Genomic DNA, 25,471 nt, shown 5'->3' on the forward strand with positions numbered 1-25,471 from the left:
TCTATTTTTGGACAATGTGGGCAAATTTAATTCTTCACCAATAAGATGGCAAATATGACTATTATAGTATTTACAATCATCTTAAACTGGAAAACCAAAAATTAAGATTTACTAGGACTACTAACAGATGACTACAGAACTTTGAAAGAATAGTTCAATTAGAGTGGTAAGGGAAGAAGCCATATTACAGTGAGTTAATGAGTAAGTGGATGTTGAGTAACATGAGACAGGAAAAGACTCCATTAGGTCTAGACATGAAAAAAAAGAGCCTGGAAATAATAAAGTAGAACGAAGGTGGTAAAGGGTCAAAAGAAAGAAAGCACCTGCTATATTCAGGATACTCTGCACAGTGCACAGGGGATAAAAGTTGTTAACAGTGGGAAAAGAAAGAGTCCTTGACTTCAGAATATTTATTATTTATAAAGGAGTATTTTTAAAAGCAAACAAGACGTAAGCTGTAAAATAATATTGAGAGTAATTAATTATTACAGGTATAGTAATGCAAGAGCTTTACATTCATTGTTCATAAATGTCACAAACATCCTATAAGATATTGTTATTCTCATTTAACAAATAAGAAAAATAAAGTTCAAAATTTTTTGACAAATAATATTAGAGAGTTTGTTAACAAAGTGTTTAAAGAGTTCATAGAAGAAGCAATTACTTTAAGCTATTTATATTGCTCTTACTAAGATCTTTTCATCTTCTAACTGCTGGCCATCTTTCTCTCATTCCAAGTCTTGCTATTATTCTCTTTTGAAAACAAAGTAGACACAGCTGCTATTAGAAAACCCCAACCATAAGCAGATAAGCAGAAATAACCCCAAAGGTTAAATCCAGAAGTCAGAGTTTTTAAGCAAAGAAAGTAGCAAAGACTTTTTCAAACAAACAAAAGCTGAAAGAGTCTATAGATATGAAATGCACTACAAAAACTATTTTTAGAAGTTCTTTAAGCTGAAGTAAAATGCTGCTAGATTAAAATCTTTGATCTGCATACAGGAATGAAGAGTCCGGAAATAACTATGTGGGTAAACAGACACTTTTTGTTTTTTAATTTCTTAAAAATCAATTAATTGTTCAAAGCAATCATAACTATAATGATGATGAAGACAATGATGATGATGATGTAGTCCTGGGGTCCGTAACATATATATAAGAGTTATAACAACACTGGCACAAATGATGACAGGGTATAAAGAGAATCATATTGTTGTAAGCATACTAAAGGAGAATACTTACATTATCCATTAAGTAGTATATTATTATTCGAAAGTAGACAATGATAAGTTAAGCATGCATACTGTCAACCCTAGAACAACCACAAAATAAGAAAATGAAGAGTTATAGCAAAAGGCCAATAATGAAAATAAAATGGAATGCTAAAATATACTCAACTAATCAAAAAAAAGGCAGGAAAAAAGAAAAAAGGAAGAAAAATTAAATGGGACAAATAGTAAACAAACAAAAAATTAGACTTAAACCTGAACATACAGAAAATTTCATAAAATGTGAATAATCTAAAACACTACAATTAATAGGCAGAAATTGTTATTCAGACTAGTAAAACCCAATTATAACCTGACTATAGAAAACTAAGATCAGATATAGGCTCGGTACAGTTTCTAAAGATAAGATACCTGAAGTTTCAAAAAGAAAATCAAGGCAAAAATGAACCAATTCAAGAAAAAAGAAAATTAGCAGCACCTAATAATCAAAACAAAAATCAGAGAATCATTGCATTTTATGGATTAAAAGGGAACCTATAGACCTTGTGAACCAAACAGAAATAAAAAACTAGAAGCTGCAGTCTGTGTTCATTATCTTTACTTCCAGATAACACATTGAGATGGATTAATGCTAACAGGGGGAAAAAGAGCTTGCAACTACCAGCAAGTTGCAAAGTCTCAAACCAGCTTTTTTCTTCCCCCCAGCATTCAGACATATTAATTATAGTGTCCACAGCATTGAACACTATAATTAAGGTTGTACTGGCACTTCTATTACAGCCCCATATTTTCATTCATTCATAACATTCTTAGCAAGTCCTTCATGAAACTAAAAGCCTTCCTTTCTTATCTCAATCCCAATTTTTCTTCTTCCTAAATTAGAAGACCTGTGAGAGAATAAAAATACCTCTTACAGCTGAAAAAAGAAAATAAAAGTCTTCCCAAGGATAAAACAAATATAACAGAACCCCCCAAAAACATTGAGAATGGCAAACAAGAATTAAAACCTCCTTAATGTTAAAAAAAATTGTTAAACCAAAAAATCCACCTTACGCCAAGTTTGGTTTTCATGTGGCACAAATTTCAAGCTTATACATGACATAATAAAAGATTCTACAGTTTAAATATATATATTTTAAGAACTCCATCTTTATAACACATAGCTATTTTCTGAAACAGCTTAACTAAAAAGAGTGTTCTTTCTACTACTTCTGATTAGGAGGTTTTAGACAAAGGTAGAAGTTCAAGAAACCATGATTTCTTCTGTTCCTGAATTTTTAAGGCATAGAATACAGTTTGAAACACATTTATGTTCATCTTGATTCATCCACAAGTTATTTGTGGATGTTCCTGGTTTTCGGTTTTTTATTTCCTTTTCAGTAATGTTTTTAAATTACTCAAGTTATTTCAGCTCAAAAACAAACCTAACTCTAAAGCAAAGTATTTTACCATCTGATGGTTCTAAGACTACAAGACAACATTTCTATGCTAAAATTAAAATCATAAGCGACTCATGATATAACATTTTTTCCTTAAAACATTCAAGAGAGGAGAAAGGTTTTGTCCTCCCATTAACCACTATATTCTCAGTATTTAGTATAGTACTATGGCACTCGATAATGATTTGCTGAATGAACTTTTCAACGCTTCCTTCAAATAAAGGAAAATATACTAAAATGATAATTTTAGTTATCACCCAGCCAATGACTTAGTTCCATCTAGGCCCCATCACTTTTCTCCTAGAATATGGCAAAATGAGCTTAACTAATTACCTGAAATCACCTCCTCCAATCTATTCCTCAACTTTGAAAAGCCTGTCAACTTCCTAAATTACAAATTCAGTCAAGTTGCTTGCTAGCTTAAAATAATTCAGTGGCTTCCTACTCTCAACTCTCTACACAAGGGTCCTCAAAGTTTCTGATTTCAGGACATTTCACCCTCTTAAAAATTACTGAGAGCACCAGTGACCTTTTGTATAAATGGGTTACATCTACACATATTTACCATAGGAGAAATAAAAAAGGAGAAAAAAGTTTAAATATATGCTTTTAAAAATAAGAAATCCATCACATTAACATAATTATAAACAAATTATAAAACTTCAAGTTTTTGCTTTTTATGAAAAATAGCTATATTTTCCAAAACAAAAAGAAAACTGGTAAAAATAATGGAATTATTTTATTTTACATTTTAAAAAATCTGGCCTAATAGAAAACAGTTGGATTCTCATATTTACTTCTGCCTTCAATCTACCACAGTGTCATACATCAGGTAGCCTGTGGAAAATCCCACTCTACATTCATAAGAGAATAATGATGAAAAAAGTAAATCATGACCTAGCGGTCTTCAGATCACACTTTGAGAACCACTGGAGTAAACTTCAAACCCTCTTATGAATTGCACATAAGTTTATGATCTGAGAGACTCAGATTTGAGTCTCACTACCCACAGTGTAGCACAGAGAGACAACAAGATAAATATGAAAGATTAGGGATACGAAGGACAGACTGAGAAGTTGTAACGTGTGTAAAACAAGTTTCAGAAGGCAAAAATAGAAAGAATAAGACAGAATTAATATTCAAAGAGATAAAGATTTTTCAGAAGTTACAAAAAGATAAATCCATAGATATAGGAAACACAATAAATCTTAAAAAAGATAAAAAAGAAATTCACTCCTAGAGTCATGATCATGAAACAGAAGAACAGCAAAGACATCTGAAAAAGAAGATCTTAACTACAACTAAGGAAAAAAAAAAGACACGTTTTACAATAAAATGGTAACACCACTAATATATAAAAATCTCAACAGCAAAAACAGAACCAATTCAATAGTGGAGTTAATATTTTCAAAGCACTGAGAGAAAATATCCACCAACCTGATGCAACCAAATAAACTACCAATGAGAGAGACTACAATAAAGATTTTTTTAGACAATGAAAATTGAATGTTTACCACTAAGAGAATCTCTTTTGTAATATTTTTTAGAGTACTTCATAAAGGTGGAAATTAAACCCAGAAAGAAGTGAGATGCTAAAAACAGCAAACCAAGAAAACTGATAAACAGGCAAATAAGATCAAAGAAGTATTCATTACACAAAGAATAATAACAACAGCAATTAATTTGGGAGGTATAAAACTAAAATGAAACTAAAATTCTAGATAATAACAGCATATAAGATGGAAAGAAGATAATAAGTTAAAGCCTTCTGAGATCCTCAAAACTGATTAATAAGAAGGAGTAAAATTAGTATAACAACAATTTAAAGTTTAGGTATACATAGTAAAAATTTCACAGTAATCACTACTAAAAGGACAAAAATAAAAGTATAACTTTAAAACCAATGGAATACACAAAACTGAATCTAAAAAGCACAATCAATCCAAATAATATAGAAAAAAGGAAAGTTGCATTAAAAAGGAGAGAAATATAGAAAACATAAAATAAGACAGTGAAAGAAATCCAACTATTTAAAAGCAATGGAAAAATATCAGAGTAAAAAGAAAAACAAATGTGTCAATCTAAACATGTTCATATATGTTGAAAGTAAAAAAAGAAAGCCAGATGTAAAAAACAAATGGGGAAAATCATAAATAAATCCCCAAAAAAGAGCTAATACTAAAAGGTGAAAAAAATTAAGAAAATCACCAAAACCCTAATGAGAAAACAATAAGGGACACAAAACACCTCACAGAAAAGGGAAATAACTAAAATACACAGGCAAAGTTCAACGTCCATAGTCATCAGACAAATAAAAATTAAAACAACAAACCAACACTGTTCACATCATCAAATCTCAAAAATGCTTTTTTCCTTTAATATGATACACATTGTCCATTAAGATTTGGTAAAATGTACACTTCCAATCAGCTGATGGAAGAGCTAACTAATAAAACCCTCTGTAAAGCAACTTGGCAATATTTGTTCCAAAAACAAGCTTTTAAATAATATCCTTTGACTCAGGAATTCTACTTCTGGAGATTTACCCTAAAGACAAAATCCTGAAAATTGAAAAAGCACTGTGCGCCAAACAGTTACTACAATCAAATTTCTACTACTAAAAAATTCATATTTCTAATACTGAAAAATTATATACCCTGAGATAGTCATTCCTCAATATCCATGGGGCATTGGTTCTAGGACCCCTGTGGATAACAAACTACGTAGATATTCAAGTCCCTTATATAAAATGGTGTAGTATTTGCATATGACCTACTCACACATCCTCCCATACACTTTAAATCATCTAGATTATTTATCATACCTAATACAATGTAAATGCTATGTAAACAAAGTTGCTGGTGCAGGGCAAATTCAAGACTTGCTTTTTGGAACTTTCTGGAATTTTTTTCCTGAGAAATGCAACAGAACACTGAAAGTATTTGTATTTAATTTCTGATTACCTTAATCGAATTTTTTTGGTAGATTTGCCTCTATCAACAAATTTGTTTATGTGAATATTAAACTTATTCGAAGTTCTCTAGAGAGTATGGGAAAGCCAGAGGCAACACATAAATTTTGTGCAATTCATCCAAGTGGATAACTATATAAATAATGAAGAATTGAATTTTTCTATGGATTTTTATAAGGACAAAAGACATTTTTAAAAATTGCTTATACTAAGCTTGAAGTAAAGGATATTCTAGTTTACCAATATATTAATGGAAATTGAGCATCTAGACTTCATTGATAAGATAATGAAAATGGTGCTCAGGAAAATCATTCTCATCTATTACCCATGTCCATGAATGAACTGCTTACTATATTTATATAGATGCTATAGCAATCAAGACAGTGTGAGTCTGAGGAACTACAAATGATTCAGGGTAGCTGAAATATGAGAGAAAAGCAAGTGATTCCAGAGGTCAGGCTGAAAAAATTGAGAAGAACTATGAAAGCAAAAGGACGGTAGCCATTAAGAAATTTTAAGCACGGTAGTACCAATCCAGTTTACATTTTAGAAATATCATGCCCAGAGGCAGTGTAAAAAAAAAGGTTTGGAGAGAAGTACCAATGAAGACTGAAAAGAAATATTGAAGAGATAATGTAACAGTAGAATCCAGAGTTGGATGAAAGTTAAGCATGTTGTCAGGGTTTCTAGTTTGGATTAAAGGTAAAAAGTGGAATTTTTCACTGAAATAGGAAATATATAAGGAGGAACAGATTTGAGGTTTAAGATAAATTCAGTTTGGAACATTCTATGAGACATATAAGTGAAGGTCCATTTTGCTCTTGGTGTTGGAGCTCAGGGGCAAAAAAAAGAGACTGGACCCTAAAATAGCATTTTATGAATAAATAGCATATAGTGATAACTAAATCCACTAGGAATAAAATTACCCAAGGAGAGACAAGGACTAAAGTAATGAAAGCCTGGGAAACTCCAATTAAAAATCTGGCAAAAAAAAAAAAAAATCTGGGATGGGTAGCAGAAATGAAGTCACAAGAGGAGCCAGAGAAAGGGTGCCAGAGAGACAGGAAAAGAACCATCACACGTTAACTGAGTGAGGACTGAAAAAGATAAATGAAAAGTGTCCACTGGATTTTGCAAAAATGATGTTCCTAATGACCTCTGCCAAAGTGTTTACAATGGCATCATGGAGCCAGATTCAGTGAAGAGGTATAAATATTAACTTGTAAATTTAAAAGGGATGGAAGAGCATATAGATTGGAAACAAACAAAACTCTACCTGAAGATGACGTGATTATCTAGATAAGAAATCCCAAGAAATCTACTAAAAAAACCTCCTGTAATTAACAAATGAAGCAAAGTTGCAGAACACAAGATCAATACACAAAAATCAATTGCGTAACAATGAATAACTGGAAACCAAAATCAAAACCACAATAACATTTATAAGTGCTCCAAAGAAAATAAAATACTTAGGTATAAATCTAATAAAACATATATAGGATCTACATGCTGGAAAAACATAATGCTGATGAAAGAAATCAAAGAAAATCTAAATAATTGGAGAGACACACTGTGCTCATGGATTGGAAGACAATATGGTAAAGATGTCAATTCTCCCCAAACTGACCTATACATTTAAGGCAATTTCTGGCAAATCCTACCAAGGTTTTTCTAAACAAGCTTATTCTAAAATTTACCTGGAAAGAAGACTATTTCAAATAGCCAGAAACAATTTTGAAGAAGAATAAAGTAGGAGGACGCATTCTTCCCAATGCTAACTAAGCCTTACTATATAGCTACAGTAATCAAGACAGTGTGATATTGACACAAGGATAGATATATTAATCAAAGGGACAGAATAGGGAACCTAGAAACAGACTCACATAAACATGCCCAACTGATTTTTGACAAAATGGCAAAAGCAATTCAATGGAGGAGGTGCAATCTTTTCAACAAATGGTACTGAAACAAGTGAACATCCACAGGCAAAAAGATGAATTTCAAACTAAACCGCATACCTTATATTAAAATTAACTCAAAATGGATCACAGATTTCAATGTAAAACTATAAAACTTTTAGGAGAAAACACATAAGAACTTTATGATCTTTGGCTAGGCAAAGAATTCTTAGATCTGACATTGAAACCACAATACATAAAAGGAAAAATTAATAAACTGGACCTAATCAAAACAGAAACCTTTCACTCTGTAAAAGGCCTTGGTAAGAGCATGAAAAGACAAATTACAAATTGAAGCTATTTGCGAACCACATATCTGACAGACAGATCTTATGTCTAGAATATATAAAGTACTCTCAAAATCAGAAAATGAGCATAAGACAAGAACAGGTATTTCACTAATACATGTGGCAAATAAGCATATGAAAAGGTGTTCAACATCATTATCCATATGGAAAATGCCAATTAAAACCACAATGAGACATCACTACATACTTATCAGAATGGCTAAAATTAAAAATAGTGACAATACCAAATGCTAGTGATGATACAAAAAAAACTGGATCACTCATACACTGCTCATAGAAATGAATAGTGGGTATAGCCACTCTGGAAATTAGTTTAGCAATCATTTTTAAAAATAAAAATGAAATTACCATAGGACCCAACAATAGCATCCTTGGGCATTTATCCAAGAAAAATAAAAACTTATGTAGGCATAGAAATCTGTACATAAATGTTCACAGTAGCTTTATTTGTAATACCAAAACCTAGAAACTACCAAAAGGTTGTTCAATGGGTGAATGGTTAAACAATCCATGATATAAATATATCCATACAGGGCTTCCCTGGTGGCGCAGTGGTTGAGAGTCCGCCTACTGATGCAGGTGATGTGGGTTCGTGCCCCGGTCCAGGAGGATCCCACATGCCACAGAGCGGCTGGGCCCATGAGCCGTGGCTGCTGAGCCTGCACGTCCGGAGCCTGTGCTCCATGACAGGAGAGGCCACAGCAGTGAGAGGCCCGCGTATCACAAAAAAGCATATATATATATATATATATCCATACAGTAGAATACTACTCAGTAATGAAAAGGAACAAACCACTGATACACATACCAACTTGGCTGAACTTCGAGGGATTTATATTAAGTGAAAAAATCTATGCTCAAAATATTACATACTGTATGATTCCATTTATATTTGTTATTTTTGAAATAAAATTATATAAAATGAGGACAGGTTAGTGGTTGCCAGGGATCAGGAGGTAGGGAAAGTGATAGTACAGTTAAAAGGAGTAGCACAAGGAAGCCTTGTTATGGTGATATACTTTTATATCTCGATCATGGTGGCGGTGGTTTCACAAAACTACGCATGATGAAACACAAAAACAAAACGAAAAGGCAGCCAAACAACTGTATTTGCAAACAATATATCCGATAAAGGGTTAATACCCAAAACATACAAAGAATTTATGTAACGCAACATCAAAAACAACAAACAACCCAATTAAAAAAATAGGCAGAGGACCTGAACAGACATTTTTCCAAAGAAGATATAAAGATTGCCAACAGACACATGAAGGAATGCTCAACATCATTAATCATCAGGGGAATGAAATTATCAAAACCACAATGAGATATCACCTCACACCTGTCAGAACGGCTATTATCAAAAAGACAACAAATAACACGAGTTGGTAAGGATGTGGAGAAAAGGGAACCCTCATGTACAGTTGCTGGGAATGTTAGTTGGTACAGCCACCATGGAAAACAATAAGGAAGTTCCTCAAAAAATTAAACTACCATACGATCCAGGAATGCCACTTTTCCAAAGAAAACAAAACACTAATTTGAAAGGATACATGCACCACTATGTTCATTGCAGCATTATTTACAACAACCAAAATATGGAAGCAACCTAAGTGTCCATCAATAAATGAATGGAGAAAATGTAGTATATACACACATACACAAAATGAAATAGTACTCAGCCATAAAAAAGAATGAAATCCTGCCACATGCAACACCATGGATGGACCTAGAGGGCATTATGCTAAATGAATAAATCAGAGAAACAAATACCATATGGTTTCACTTATATGTGGAATTCAAAAACAAAACAAATTAACAAATTATAACAAAATTGAAACAGACGCATAGATACAGAGAACAAACAGGTGATTGCCAGAGGGGAAGGGTGTGGGAGAAAGAATGAAGGTGAGGCAGATTAAGAGGTACAAATTTCCAGTTATAAAATAAATAAATCAAGGGGATATAATGTACAGCCTAGGGAACATAGGCAGTAATACTGTAACAATTTGTATGGTGACAGTAACTAGACTCATCCTGTGATCATTCTGTAATATACAAAAATATAGAATCACTATGTTGCCCACCTGAAAGTAATATAATAAGTTAATTATACTTCAATTAAAAATAATTAAATTTTAAAAAGAAAAATACATATGAAAGTAAATATAAATCTCACTGGTAAAGGTAAATATACAGTAAATGCAGTAGATTAATTACTTATAAAGCTATGATGTGTGAAGGTTAAAAGACAAAAGCAGTAAAAAGAACTATAACTACAATAATTAGTTGAGGGATACACAAGATAAAAAGATGTAAAATGTGACATCAAAAACATAACACATTGTGGTGGATAAAAATGTAGAGCTTTAGAATGCATTCAAACACATGTTGTTATCAACTTAAAATAGGCTGTTATAAACATATGCTGTTATATATAAGCATCATGGTAACCACAAAGCAAAAACCTACAGCAGATATGCAAAAGATAAAGGAAGGATTCTAAGCTTACCACTAAGACAGTGATCAAATCACAAATGAAGAGAGAAAGAAGAAAGGAACTACAAAACAGCCAGAAAACAGTTAACAAAATGGCATTAAGTACCTACCTATCAATAAATACTTCAAATGTAAATGCACTACATTCTCCAATCACAAGAAATAGAGTGGTGAAAGGATAAAAAATAAGACCTAACTATATGTTGCCTACCAGAGACTCACTTCAGATACAAGGACACAGACTGAAAGTGAAAGGATGGAAAAAGATATTCCATTCAAATAGAAACATTTAAAAGAAAGCTGGGGTAGCTATACTTATATCAGACAAAATAGACTTTGAAAGAAAGATGGTAGTAAGAGAAAAAGAAGGGCATTACATAATGATAAAGGGGTCAATCCAACAAGAGGATGTAACATTTGTAAATATTTATGCACCCAATATAAAAGGATTCCCTAGGGGAAGTAAAGACGCTACTCATAATTTATAGGGAACTCTTAAGTCTCATTTTTCATAGAAGGAATCTACACACAGAACCTAAACTACGCTATCTGCTAGTATCATCACCACCATCACTAACCTGTGGTAGTGCAAGCGAGGGAATCAATAATAGTACAATAAATTCCACAACCTAAGTCAGCAATTCTGAGCCCTTACTCAATGTGTGAAAAGGTAGTTGTTTTAGGCCATTTGGGCTGCTATAACAAAACACCACAGACTGGGTAGCTAATAAACAACAGAAATTTATTTCTCATAGTTCTGAAGGCTAGGAAGTCCAAGGTCAAGGTGCCAACCTGGTCTGGCGAGGGCCCTTTTTCTGGTTCACAGCCAGTGCCTTTTCATTGCATCCTCACTTGGCAGAAGGGGTTAGGGATCTCTCTGGAGCCTCTTTTAAAAGGCACTACTGAGCCCATGTGCCACAACTACAGAAGCCCGAGCGCCTAGAGCCCGTGCTCCACAACAAGAGAAGCCACCGCAATGAGAAGCCCGCACACCGCAACAAAGAGTAGCCCCCCCTCTCCACAACTAGAGAAAGCCCACGTGCAGCAACGAAGACCCAACACAGCCAAAAATAAATAAATAAAATAAATTTATTTAAAAATTTAAAAAACAAATAAAAGGCACTAATCTCATTCATGAGGTCTCCACTCTCATGACAAGCATCTTCCCAAGGCCCACTTCCTAATACCATCATCTCTGGGGGTTAGGGTTTCAACATATGAATTTTGGAGGGATATACTCAAACCACAGCAGCAGTCAACCAGATTAATCCAGTCTCAGATAAGAGAATTAAAGCGTTAAGAAAATAAATAAAAGGCCACGTAAATATTGTTAATAGCCTTAGCAAAACTTCCAATAGCCAATTTCCACCGCATCAAAACATGCAAGGAAAGAGGACAGGCAAGATTACTATGTAACTCCGAGCACTAACCAGGATTTAAAAGTACATATTGTGGGCATCCCTGGTGGCGCAGTGGTTGAGGGCCCGCCTGCCGATGCAGCGGACGTGGGTTCGTGCCCCGGTCCAGCAGGATCCCGCATGCCGTGGAGCGGCTGGGCCCGTGAGCCATGGCTGCTGGGCCTGCGCGTCCGGGGCCTGTGCTCTGCAATGGGAGAGCCCGTAGCGGTGAGGGGTCCGCGTACCAAAAAAAAAAACAAAAAACAAAAAAAAACAAAAAAAAGCACATATTGTGTTGGCCAAAGAGTTTGTTCAGTTAATGAATACGCTGTTCAATAAAGTTCCGGGTGAAAATGAAAAGTGTTTTTACTTAAACCCAAATGAACTTTTTGGCCAACCCAATACATTAACAAAAAGCTTAGTTTTTTATCTCAAGTTTTGAATGGTACTTATAGTTTTGGTTTAGGTTCAAAAGATTTTTTAAAGTTTGTTTGTTTGTTTTTATGAATAACAAGTATCACTTCTATAAAGAGCCTTACAAATGGTTACATTTATTAGGTCAAAAGATTTTGAAAGTTTACTTTCTAGGTGGCACAAAGGCCAGAATAAATTAGTACTTTAAAAATAAATTTACTACTCTCTTTAGGTTGAAGAAGCTTTTTGCAAGACTTATTAACACAATGAGCAGAGAAAGCATAAACAATCAAAGAATAAAAGAACTATGTAGCAGGTCTTGCCCTAGTTTACAGGTGAGGCCCACAGAGGATAAACAAAAATATGCAAAAGGAGAGGAGCACATAGTTAAATGTAAGTTACTGGTAAGGTTTTCATTCTTCAGCCGTATGCTGGGTCCACAAGTATTTATTAGATTAGCCTAGAGTGGACAAAACTAGCTAAATAAACAAGTCAGACCTGGACCACTACTGATAATGTGTCATGAATCAAATTCTGTGTCTCAAGTCCAAAAAAGAAAAAGAAAACAGTTCAAATCTACAGGATCTAAAGGTGGGTATGACTGACACAGATATGTCTCTCAGAGTAAATAGCATATTTACTAAGTGAAATATCAATATATTAAACTAATTCAGACTGGACATCAAGGTGACTTTATCTTACCTAACACAACAACTTGGTCACCTGTGCATCAAAAAAAGTCTCTATAATTAAAAATGATCACAAAGACATGTTAAGGAAGTATACTATAACTATTATCAAAAGAGTCACAATCATTATAAATCTCATTTTCTAAGTAGCTTTTGTGGAAATTATATAAATATCTTGCAATGCTTTACAGTGTACTGACGAGTAAAATAAAAATCAACAAATGTTAGAATTTAATTGAACTTTACAAACTACACATGCCTTCTTATCAAGAAATTCAGCAATATTGTTTTTTTATGATTTCTGAATAAACCTCAGATTTCTAACTTTTAAATTTCATTTTATTACATTCTCATACAATATTATTTTTAACAGATTCATACCTATAACTCTAAAAGGCCCCTTCATTTAACCTACCATCCACACTAATTTTATTTAGAAAATAAGTCTTTTCTTCATTGTGCGTCTATAATAATTTGAAATAATATAAATCAAATATGGGCTTACTCAATTTTACTAACACATATATAGTTTTTTAAGTTAATTTCCTATTATACTAATCAAAGCTTAAAATAGGAAAATAAACTATTTTAAAATGTGTTTCATCTATAATGTTTTTACTAAGAAATTAATTCCAATCACTAGCATAAACTCAAGTATAACTCTCCAGAGGTGTACAATGCTGAATAATTTGTCCAAATGTCAACTGCAATTTTCAAAAATCCTTTCTACCTCAAAATTTTAAACATCTGTAAAAAATACTTGTTTTGAGAGTGGTTTACATTCATGACACTTGACCTTTTGCTGTACACACCACAAAATTCAAGTCTCAAATACCGTATAAGCAGGAAATCTGATCATTCCTGCAGTAGCCATCTGCATGGTCCAATATCAAATATTAGTTCTAGGTTACACTAAGTCATGTGTTACAAATCTTTTTCTGCAGCCTCTATAATTAGTTGTAATTTGCCTCTTTTAAAATGTGTTTCTTATGGGACATCTGGCCTTGAAACTTCCACCTTCCCATTGAAAAAACACTTAGTGTCTGGATTTTTTTTTTTTTCACTTAATATGGAGCACCACATGGGTGGTATAACCAAGTCCAGACTTCTTAAAAAAAAATTAAATTCCAGGAACAGATGATGATTAAGAACCATTTAAGTATTACCAAATATAAATGTAAAATAAAACTTTGTTGCACATAACTATCTACAGATTCCTAAATCAATCTCCCAGATATTTAAAGTTCCCAAATAAATTTTAATGAGAGTATAGCATTGGTCTACTCACTTCCAGGAACTACATTAGTTAAGTTAAATTGCATAATAAAGGTTTGGAATTAGAGATTTCACAGAAAGAAAAACAGTTTTGAGCCCAGTAGGTTCATATGACACTCAAAGTATCTACTGCAAATAGGAAATGATTTTAGCAATTTATAAATAACCTTTACTCATTTCACAGAAGTTGAAACTTAATAATACTCATCAACTCACTTGATCTAGAAAGGCTTCCTTAAAACTGAAAATTAAATACGGGGTAAGGAAAAAGTAATAAAAATGAAAGACAGAGATACTACTTTTATACAGGATAAAAGTGGAAGAATTCGTCACAATATGCTGCTGCCCAGACCTGTTTGCTTCTTAGATTAGAAAATTTTTGGTAGAAACTCCTTAAAATCACTATTATACCTTAACAAAAACACTGAAAAGAAATGTAACGTGGGTCAAAGAAAGAAGTCAGAAAAAAATCAGTTTCTGATGACAAAACCTCAAAGACACAATGAAATTAGGTATGAAGGGAAATTCAATATATTTTCATCTTCTCAAAAAATAACCTGAGAAATTTCTATCTCATTTAGAAATGTCACTGCAAAAATTCAAAAACCTTCACCTAAAAATTGGACACAATCAGGCCCCATTTCTGGCAGATATGGGTAATAAGCAATATGCATAATCCCTATTAAGGCTATGATCAGATTAAGTAAAATGAGTATGAAAATAACCATTAGGATATATTTTATCCAAATTTAAGAAAACCCTTTTGCCTAACAAACGTAAGGTACAGCCGCATGGCACAGGGATATCAACTCGGTGACCACCGCCTGGAGGGGTGGGATAGGGAGGGTGGGAGGGAGGGAGCTGGAAGAGGGAAGAGATATGGGAACGTATGTATATGTATAACTGATTCACTTTGTTATAAAGCAGAAACTAACACACCATTGTAAAGCAATTATACCCCAATAAAGATGTTAAAAAAAAAAAAAGAAAACCCTTTTGCAATTAATTATGTTACTTTAATAGGTATGTAAAAAAAAAATTAAGTGCACAAGCTAAGATTTGTTTATGTAAAACCTGACACATCCCAAAAGTTAAAAAAATATCAAATACTAATAACTATTAAAATTGGTTAACATAAACAACTAGGTTTAATAATTTCTTAAAATTGGTTAACATAAACAACTAGGTTTAATAATTTCTTACCTGTATCCCATCTTTAAGTTTCAAAATACATTCCATTGTATTGATGGTAATTACCACTGGTTCTGAACCCAGTTTTGTCCACGGTACATGGATCCTCAGTTCGTGAATATGTCCACTTAAAAAAGTGAATGGTAATTTCAATTCCTTAAAATACAAAATATTAAAGAAAATTTAGTAAGTGCTTAATATTTTTTTCATTCTAATATCCAAAATACTTTCTGAAAAGAAAAATAAAATTTCCAACACAAAAATATTCTGGAAATTACTTTTCATCAAAAAAGAGCATCGAGATACGTTCGGTACATTACTCCTTTCTGCCAGTGGACGCCGCCAAGCAAGCATCGTTGACGTCTCCCTCCTCCACTGCCGTCACGTCTAAGTCAGAGTCTCCCAAAGAGCCCGAACAGCTGAGGCAGCTCTTCATCGGAGGTTTGAGCTTTGAAACAACCAATGAGTGTCTGAGGAGCCATTTTAAGCAATGGGGAACGCTCACAGATTGTGTGGTAATGAGGGATCCAAACACCAAGCACTCCAGAGGCTTCCGGTTTGTCACATATGCCACTGTGGAGAAGGTGGATGCAGCCATGAATGCAAGGCCACATAAGGGATGGAAGAGTTGGGGAACCAAAGAGGGCCGTCTCAAGAGAAGATTCTCAAAGCCCTGGTGCCCACTTAACTGTGAAAAAGCTTTTTGTTGGTGGCCTTAAAGAAGACACTGAAGAACATCACCTAAGAGATTGTTTCGAACAGTATGGGAAAACTGAAGTGATTGAAATCATGACTGACCAAGGCAGTGGCAAAAAGGGAGGCTTTGCTTTCAGTTTAACCTTTGATGACCATGACTCCGTAGACAAGACTGTCATTCAGAAACACCACGCTGTGAATGGCCACAACTGTGAAGTAAGGAAAGCCCTATCTCAGCAAGAGATGGCTAGTGCCTCATCCAGCCAAAGAGGTCGAAGTGGTTCTGGAAACTTTGGTGGTGGTCGTGGAGGGGGTTTTGATGGGAATGACAGCTTTGGTCATGGAGGAAACTTCAGTGGTCGAGGTGGCTTTGGTGGCAGCGGCGGTGGTGGTGGATGTGGTGGCAGTGGGGATGGCAGTAATGGGTTTGGTAATGATGGAAGCAATTTTGGAGGTGGTGGAAGCTACAATGATTTTGTCAATTACAACAACCAATCTTCAAATTTTGGACCCATGAAAGGAGGAAAGTTTGGAGGCAGAAGTTCTGGCCCCTGTGGTGGTGGAAGCCAATACTTTGCCGAACCACGAAACCAAGGTGGCTATGGAGGTTCCAGCAGCAGCAGTAGCTATGGCAGTAGCAGAAGGTTTTAATTACTGACAGGAAACAAAGCTTAGCAGGAGAGGAGAGCCAGAGAAGTGACAGGGAAGCTACAGGTTACAAAAGATTTGTGAACTCAGCCAAGCACAGTGGTGGCAGGGCCTAGCTGCTACAAAGAACACATTTTAGACAATACTCATGTGTATGGGCAAAAAAACTCAAGGACTGTAATTGTGACTAACTGTATAACAGGTTATTTTAGTTTCTGTTCTGTGGAAAGTATAAAGCATTCCAACAAAGAGTTTTAATGTAGATTTTTTTTTTCTCACCCATGCTGTTGATTGCATGATCATGACACTGAATAAATGTCTTTAAAAAAAAAAAGGCAGCATCAATGGACTTCCCTGGTGGCACAGTGGTTGAGAATCCACCTGCCAATGCAGGGGACACAAGTTCGATCCCTGATCCGGGAAGATCCCACATGCCTCAGAGCAACTAAGCCCATGCACCACAACTACTGAGCCTGTGCTCTAGAGCCCACGAGCCACAACTACTGAAGCCCGCGCACCTAGAGCCCGTGCTCCGCAACAAGAGAAGCCACTGCAATGAGAAGCCCGCGCACAGCAACAAAGAGTAGCCCCCACTCTCGCAGCTGGAGAAAGCCCACGCACAGCAACAAAGACCCAGCACAGCCAAAAATAAATAAATAAATTTATTTTTTTTAAAAAGCAGCATCAAATAACTTGTTAAACTATAGTTAATGATAAACTACAAAAACTTATTGTGCAAGTTACATTTAATAAGCTACTTAACCTGTGTAGGCCTCTATTTCTTATTTTGCTAAATGGAAATAATAACAGAATATGATTGTAAGGCAAGTTTAAAGAGAATGGAATTAAAGATAGGAGAATGACCTGACAAAATAAAAATGGACCAACTTAGAAAAAAAATTTATTGAGCTTTACCTAATTAAAGATTGTACCTGGATACTATTTGGTCATAAACTCTAAGTGTTTTCTGACTGGTTTCCATTATTATTAAAAAGGTTAGACGTATGCTAACGCATGTATATGGAATCTAAAAAAACGGTACTGATGAACCTAGTGGCAGGGCAGAAATAAAGATACAGACGTAGAGAACGGACTTGAGGATACAGCAGGGGAAGGGGAAGCTGGGACAAAGTGAAAGTAGCATTGACATATACACACTACCAAATGTAAAATGGATGGCTAGTGGGAAGCTGCTACATAGCACAGGGAGATTAGCTCAATGCTCTGTGATGACCTAGAAGGGTGGGATAGAGGGTGGGAGGGAGGCTCAAGAGGGAGGGGATATGGGGATATATGTATACATATAGCTCTGATTCACTCTGTTGTACAGCAGAAACTAACACAACATTGTAAAGCAATTATACTCCAGTAAAGATGACAAAAAAAAGGCACTTCCTCTCAAAAAAAAGTTAGAAATGAAAACGTAAATGTTACCACAATCACTTTATACTAAATTGTTTCACCTTCAGATAAAATGTTACAAACCAACAAAAGAAAAAAACAAATTTGTATTTGAACTATATCTCAGTCACATTCTTGTAACTCTATTTGTGAAAGTTAAGATAAATATTAAGCTATTCATTCATCTAAGAATTGTCCCTTACTTGGTTTAGCAACATAGCTAAATATATACAGATATAGTACAGCAAAGTGGTTAAGACCAATAACTCTAGAGCCAGCACAAGTGGATTTAATCCTACCTCTGCTACTTACTAGCACAATGACAATAGGCAAGTTGTATTAAAGTATGTGTGTCTCAGTTTCTTTATCTGTAAAACTGGATAATAGTAGTGTGTTTGAGGATTAAATGAATTAATTTATATAAAGCACTTAGGACACTGTCTTCCTCAAAGAGCAATCAATATAAAGATGCTAACTATTTATTATTACAAATGTATAAGCCTCCTTTATGTCTTCACAAGTTTTTTTAAAGGGCAGAATACTAAAAATCTATTTCTACTATTCTAATGGAATGTCACAATTTTTAAACAGTTCTCATTATTTCATTAATTTTAAAGATGCAGTACTTTCTCCCAGCATTAATCAATGGAACAGATTATATTTTGATCAGTGTCCATAATGAAGACAATGTTTACTGAGCACTTACTGTGTACCATACACTGCTTTAAGCACTTTACCTGAATGCAAAATTTAATCTTTGTAAGTACCCCAAAAAGTAAATACTATTATACCCACTTTACAGATAAAAAATCTGAGGCATGGAAAGGTCAACTAACTTTCAAAAATGACTCAGCTAGGAGCTCTGTGACTCAAAACCAGAAACTATGATGCCAGAGCCCTTCCTCTTATCAACAACTATACTGCACCTAACTTTCATTATGAGCACTGAATACATTTCCATTGGTTATACATCCATTTGGATAATGTTCCAATGACATCTCCATCTCTACCCTTGACTTGTGTAACAATGATACGTTTGTGAAATGGCTACCAAAACCGCAGTCTATGGGCACAAATTGGCTTTTCTTAGGGAGAAGTTAAAAGACACCTGAACCAAACTCAAGACCTTGGTATCACCAGAATGCTACTAATCATCTGAATAACTAAAAAAACACTAACACAAGAGGCAGCATTCTACATTAAAACATGGAATTTTGAACCATATGGCCCATGTTGGAGATCCAACTGAAGTTCAACACTTATTAATTATCTGACTATAAAGCAAGATCATTTCCATTTCCTCATCACAGAGTTGTTGTGATAAACAAATAAGAACACATTTATGCCTTGTAAAAGGCAAAAGAAAATGCTGACTGTTATAATAAATGGATCATCCTGAGGTAACCACAAAGAAATGATTTTCTTTTCATTCCTTTTCCTTCTCAAAATATATTGTACAACTTAAAAATATTCTATTTACTTGTAACTACTCAGAAATACATTGTGAAAAATACATCCCTAAAACCAGAATATCTATGGCTGCACAAAGGATATAGTAATGAAAAATTTAGAGGATTGACTAGCTCTCATAAATATAATTCTAGGTAAGCAATTTAAAAATATTCTCACACAGAAAAAAGGGATACTTGAAAAATGAATATAGCAGGCCACAAAAGCAAAAATAGATGAAAAGGACTACATCAAACCTAAAAACCTCCACAGAGCAAAGAAAGCACTCAGCAAAGTGGAAAGGAAACCCACATGAGAGAAACTATTTGTAAACCATATTATCTGATAAGGGGTTAAAATCTAGTATCTATAAAGAACTATGACAACTCAACAACAAAAAAACAAATAATCCAATTTTAAAAACGGGGAAATGACTCGAATAGACATTTTCAAAAAGCATATACAAATGGCCAACAAATAGAGGAAAACATGCTCACCATCATTAATTGCCAGAGAAATGCAAATCAAAACCATAATGATATATCATCTCACACCTGTTATAATGGCACCTATCCCCCCAAAAAAAAAAAAACCCACCACAGGAAGTGATAAGTGTGGTGAGTATATGAAGAACGTAGAACCCTTGTGCACTGTTGATGAAAATGTAAAATAGTGCAGCCACTACGGAAAACAGTACAGAGATTCTTCAAACAATTAAAAACAGAATTACCATATGATCCAGCAATCTCAGTTCTGAGCACAAACTAAAAAGAACTGAAACCAGGATCCTGAAAACATATTTGTACAACCATATTTTTTGCAGCATTATTCACAATAGTCAAGAGGTGGATACAACCTAATGTCCATTGAAAGATAAATGTATAAAGAAAATGTGGTATATACACATGACGAAATATTATTCAGTCTTTAAAAAGGAAATTCTGTCATATGCTACAACATATAATGAACCTCAAGGACATTGTACTAAATGAAATAAGCCAGTCACACAAAGACAAATATTGTTTGATTCCACTTCTATAATGTACCTAAATTAGTCAAATTCTTAGACACATAAGTAGAACAGTGGTTGCCAGGGGCTGGGGGAAGAGAAAAGGGAAGTAGTTTTTCAGTGGGTACAGAATTTATGTTTTGGAAGATGAAAAGTTCTAGAGATCTGTTGAACAACAATGTATTGGGTTGGCCAAAAAGTGCATTCAGGTTTTTCTGTAATACATTATGGAAAAACCCAAAGAAACTTTTTGGCCACCCCAATATATATAATTAACACAACTATCCACTTAAAAATGGTTAAGATGGTAAATTTTATGCTATATGCTTTTTACCACAAAATAAAAATGAATGTAAGACAGGACTTCAAGAATTCTAAGTTAGAAGGTTGGCAAATCCTCTCCCCAGAAAGCAGTGACAAAACTGGACAAAGTTATTAAAAACAACAGAAATCTCAGGGGCAATAAGGGAAGGCTACCCTGAGGTCACAACAGCAGTTGGTGCAAGAAACTAAACAGAAGACCAGCCAGAAAATTAACAGAGAAATCCAGAGAACAAGACAGCCAAAGATGGCCTTGCTATGACCTCAGTATCCCTGGTAACCTGGAAAGCTGTATGTATGTGCCAGGCTGTGCTTACTTAGATGACACGACACTGGAGAGACCCCTAACAATCTACTCATCCTTGGTTGACCAAGAAGCCTTGTAAACAGAGTAAGTAAAAACATGTATCAGATTTGTAAACTCCTTGAACTTTGAAAGCATTATCTAGTACATGCATATGTCCCATGCCAAAGAGCAGAAGCCTTATTGGTTCAAAAGCTTAAACAACCTCTAGCCAATCACTGGCTGATGACTCAATTACAGTGACCCAGGGGTAATCCCTAGAAAGCCAAGCCTAAAAACAGAAAGAATTGGGGGAGGAAAAAAAAAAAAATGAGCACAGTCATCAGAGGCCACACTGCAGAGGAAACAGACACCACAAATTTAGCCCAGGCAAGGCACTAAACAAATACATAAACCAACAGCAACAACAAATATCCCCAGAGAGAAGAAATCAGAATGCAGAGTTGCTAAAGCATATTATCCAAAACGCCCAGTTTTCAACTAAAAATTGTGAAACATGAAAAGCATGCAAAGTAGTCAAGAGAAACTATCTCTGAGGATGCACAAATGTAGGACTTACTACACAAGGACTTCAAAACATCTATTATAAATATGTTCAAAGAAATAAAGGAAGCTATATTTAAATAATTAAAGGAATATATGACCACAACGATTCATCAAGTAGAGAATACCAAGGATGAGATAGAAATTATAAAAAAAAAAACCAAATAGAAATTTTTGAGTTTAAAAATACAATAAACAAAATTAAAAATTCACTGAAAGAACTCAACATCAGATTTGAGCTGGCAGAAGAAAGAATCAGCAAATCCACACCCAGACATATCAAAGCAAAAACTTTGAAAGCCTAGGACAAGAAGAAAATCTTGAAAGCAGAAACAGAAAATCAACTTGTCACATACAAGAAAACTCTTAGTAGATTAAAAGCTAACTTGTCATTACAAACAATAAGGGCAAAAAGGCAGTGAGATGATATATTTAAATAACAAAAGAAAATAACCATCAACCAAAAATCCTATATCCAGCAAAAGTATACTTCAAAAATGAAGGTGAAATAAAGGCATACCAAAATAAAGTCTCAGGTAATTCTTTGTAACAGAATACTAAAAGAAGTTCTTTGGACAGAAAGGAAGCAATACCAGATTGTAACTCAAAGCCACACAAACAGCACTAATAAAAGTATATATGTAGATAATTATTAAAAGACAGTATAAATGTTTTCTTCTTTTTTCTTCTGATTCAAAAGGCAATCACAAAAAACAATTATAACGTTGATATATTAGGTTTATAACAAAGAAATGCAATATATGTGAAAATAGTACCACAAAGGAGGGAGAAGAAATGAAGCTATAGTAGAGAAAGTTTCTGTACTTTAATGGAATAAAGTCAGCATTAATCTCAAATAGACTGTGATAAATTAGATGCATATTGTAATCCTCTAAGCAACCACTAAGAAAATAACTCAAAATAAATTAAAAATCAAAGGAATTAAAATGCAATACTAAAAAATATCTACTTAATAGTAAAGAAAGTAGCAAAGGATTATGAGAGAAACAAAAAAGACATGAGACACTCAGAAAATAGCAAAATGGTAGACAGAAATCCAACCATATGAATAAAAACAAAATGTGAATGGATTATATATTCCAATCAAAAGGCAAAGATTCCTTCCATGTCCTGGCTATTGTAAATAGTGCTGCAATGAACACTGGGATGCATGTGTCTTTCTGAAATACGGTTTTCTCTGGGTATACTGCCAGTAGTAGGACTGCTGGGTCATATGGCAGTTCTATTTTTAGTTTTTTAAGCAACCTCCATACTGTTCTCCATAGTGGCTGTATCAATTTACATTCCCACCAACAGTGTAAGAGGGTTCCCTTTTCTCCACACCCTCTCCAGCATTTGTTGTTTGTAGATTTTTTGATGATGACCATTCTGACTGGTGTGAGGTGATACCTCACTGTAGTTTTGATTTGCACTTCTCTAATAATTAGTGATGTTGTGCATCTTTTCATGTGTTTGTTGGCCGTCTGTATGTCTTCTTTGGAGAAATGTCTACTTCGGTCTTCCACCCATTTTTTGATTGGGTTGGGTTTTTTTTTTTTTGACATTGAGCTAAATGAGCTTTTTGTATATTTTGGAGACTAATCCTTTGTCAGTTGCTTCGTTTGCAAATATTTTCTCCCAATCTGAGGGCTGTCTTTTCATCAACAGAGGAATGGATAAAGAAGATGTGGTACATATATACAGTGGAATATTACTCAGCCATAAAAAAGTAATGAAATTGGGTCATTTGCAGAGATGTGGATGGACCTAGAGATGGTCACAGAGAGTGAAGTAAGTCAGAAAGAGAAAAACAAGTACCGTATATTAACACATATATGTGGAATCTAGAAAAATGGTATAGATGATCTTCTTTGCAAAACAGAAATAGGGACACAGACATAGAGAACAAATGATGCCAAGGGTGAAGGGTGGCGGGGTGGAATGAACTGGGAGATTGGGATAGTGATATTATGTATAAAATAGATAACTAACGAGAATATACTATATAGCACAGGGAACTCTACTCAATGCTCCATGGTGACCTAAATGGGAAGAAAATCCAAAAAAAGGGGATACATGTATATGTATAGCTGATTCATTTTGCTATACAGCAGAAACTAACACAACAGTGTAAAGCAACTATACTCCAACAAAAATTAATTTTAAAAAAAAGGCAAAGATTGTCAGACTGGATTTTAAAAACTAGTAAGATCCAACTATATGCTCTCCACAAGAGACATACTTTAGATTCAAAAACACAAATAGGTTGAAAATAAGAAAAAGGTGTGTTTTTTTTTTCATTTTTCTGTATAGATACAGATAACAGATTGGTGGTTGCCAGAGGCAATGGGGTGGAAAGTGAACGAAATGGGTAAAGGTGGTCAAAAGATACAAGCTTCTAGTTATAAAATTTAAATAGTCCTGGGATATAATGTACAGCATGGTGAGTACAGTTAATAACACTGTATTCCATATTTGAAAGGTGCTAAGAGAGTAAATCTTGAAAGTTCTCATCACAAGAAACACAACTTTTTTAACTATGTATGGTGACAGGTGTTAACTGGGCTTACTTTGGTGATCATTTTGCAATATATACAAATATCAAATCATTACATTGTACACCTGAAACAATATAACACTATATGTCTTTTACACTGTAATAAAAAAATTAATAAACAAGATCCCAGGAAGTCATGTGATCCAGTTTCTTGCCTTGAATACATCAAATCACCATATTTTCTTGCTATTTAGGGAAATGGTATGGTATTCTATTTTAGGCATATAAAGAATTTTAATTTCTATGATCTTAATTTCCAGCAGTATTTTCCCCTGGTTTTCATATGAGTGTTCTCCATTGCAAGTAAGTAACAATTAAAAACAGTTTATGCCAGTCATAGGTTGAAAATACAGCAGATGAAATTTTAAAGAATTGTTGAAGCCAAATAACATGTCTGTAAAACTTTCAAACAGTGTGGTACCAGGCTTGAAGAAATACAACACAAGGCAAAAGTGGTAAGATAGTTTAAAATGCAGTGTACTGAGGGGAAAAAGAAAAGAACATGTATCATGCAACCAGTAACCATAAGAGAGGTAATTACCCTATTATCAGATAAAATAGACTTTAAGAAAAAAAACTGTTACTAAAGATAACATGGGACACTTTATAATGATGGGTAAATTCAAGAAGAAAATATATACAAATGAACTTATTTACAAAATAGAAACAGACTCACAGATTTCGAAAACAAACCTATGGTTACCAAAGGGGAAACGTGGTGGGGAGAGATAAATTAGGAGTTTGGGATTAACATACACACACTACCATATATAAAATAGATAACCAACAAGGACCTACTGTATGGCACAGGGAACTCTACTCAATATTCTGTAATAACCTACATGGGTAAAGAATCTGAAAAAGAATGAGCATATGTGTATGTATAACTGAATCACTTTGCTCTACACCTGAAACTAACACAACATTGTAAATCAACTATACTCCAATAAAATTTTTTTTAAAAAGAAGAAAATATAAAACATATATGAGCATAGATAGCAACAGAGCCCCAAAATACATAAATCAAAAACTGACAAAAGTGAGAAGAGAAATAATTCAATAACTTACAATAATAAACAGAACAGACAGAAAATCAACAAAGATATAGAAGACCTGAAAAACACTATCAACCAATTTAGACCTTACATCTATAAACCATTCCATCCAACATCTGCA

The 25,471-nt window shown here is 34.2% G+C and overlaps 2 protein-coding genes across 2 annotated transcripts in view; one reads left to right on the forward strand and one right to left on the reverse strand.

Annotated features, from left to right (window-relative positions):
• VPS13B (vacuolar protein sorting 13 homolog B) overlaps nucleotides 1–25,471 on the reverse strand; it is a 778,183-nt gene that overhangs the window by 747,742 nt on the left and 4,970 nt on the right. Inside the window, exon 2 of the mRNA XM_029222782.1 lies at nucleotides 15,380–15,523. Coding sequence (XP_029078615.1) covers nucleotides 15,380–15,523 — 144 coding nt within the window. The remainder of the gene's footprint in view (nucleotides 1–15,379; nucleotides 15,524–25,471) is intronic.
• Nucleotides 15,658–17,007, forward strand: LOC114895644 (heterogeneous nuclear ribonucleoprotein A1-like; the record flags this gene model as incomplete). Its single annotated transcript, XM_029223214.1, is given in 2 exon segments — nucleotides 15,658–15,983; nucleotides 15,985–17,007. Coding segments are annotated over 2 exon segments (1,056 nt in total), but the record flags the coding sequence as incomplete, so codon positions are not given.

The sequence above is a fragment of the Monodon monoceros genome, unplaced genomic scaffold, assembly GCF_005190385.1.
Source record: "Monodon monoceros isolate NGI ecotype Baffin Bay Population unplaced genomic scaffold, NGI_Narwhal_1 Super_Scaffold_14, whole genome shotgun sequence".
Classification (NCBI taxonomy): Eukaryota; Metazoa; Chordata; class Mammalia; order Artiodactyla; family Monodontidae; genus Monodon; species Monodon monoceros.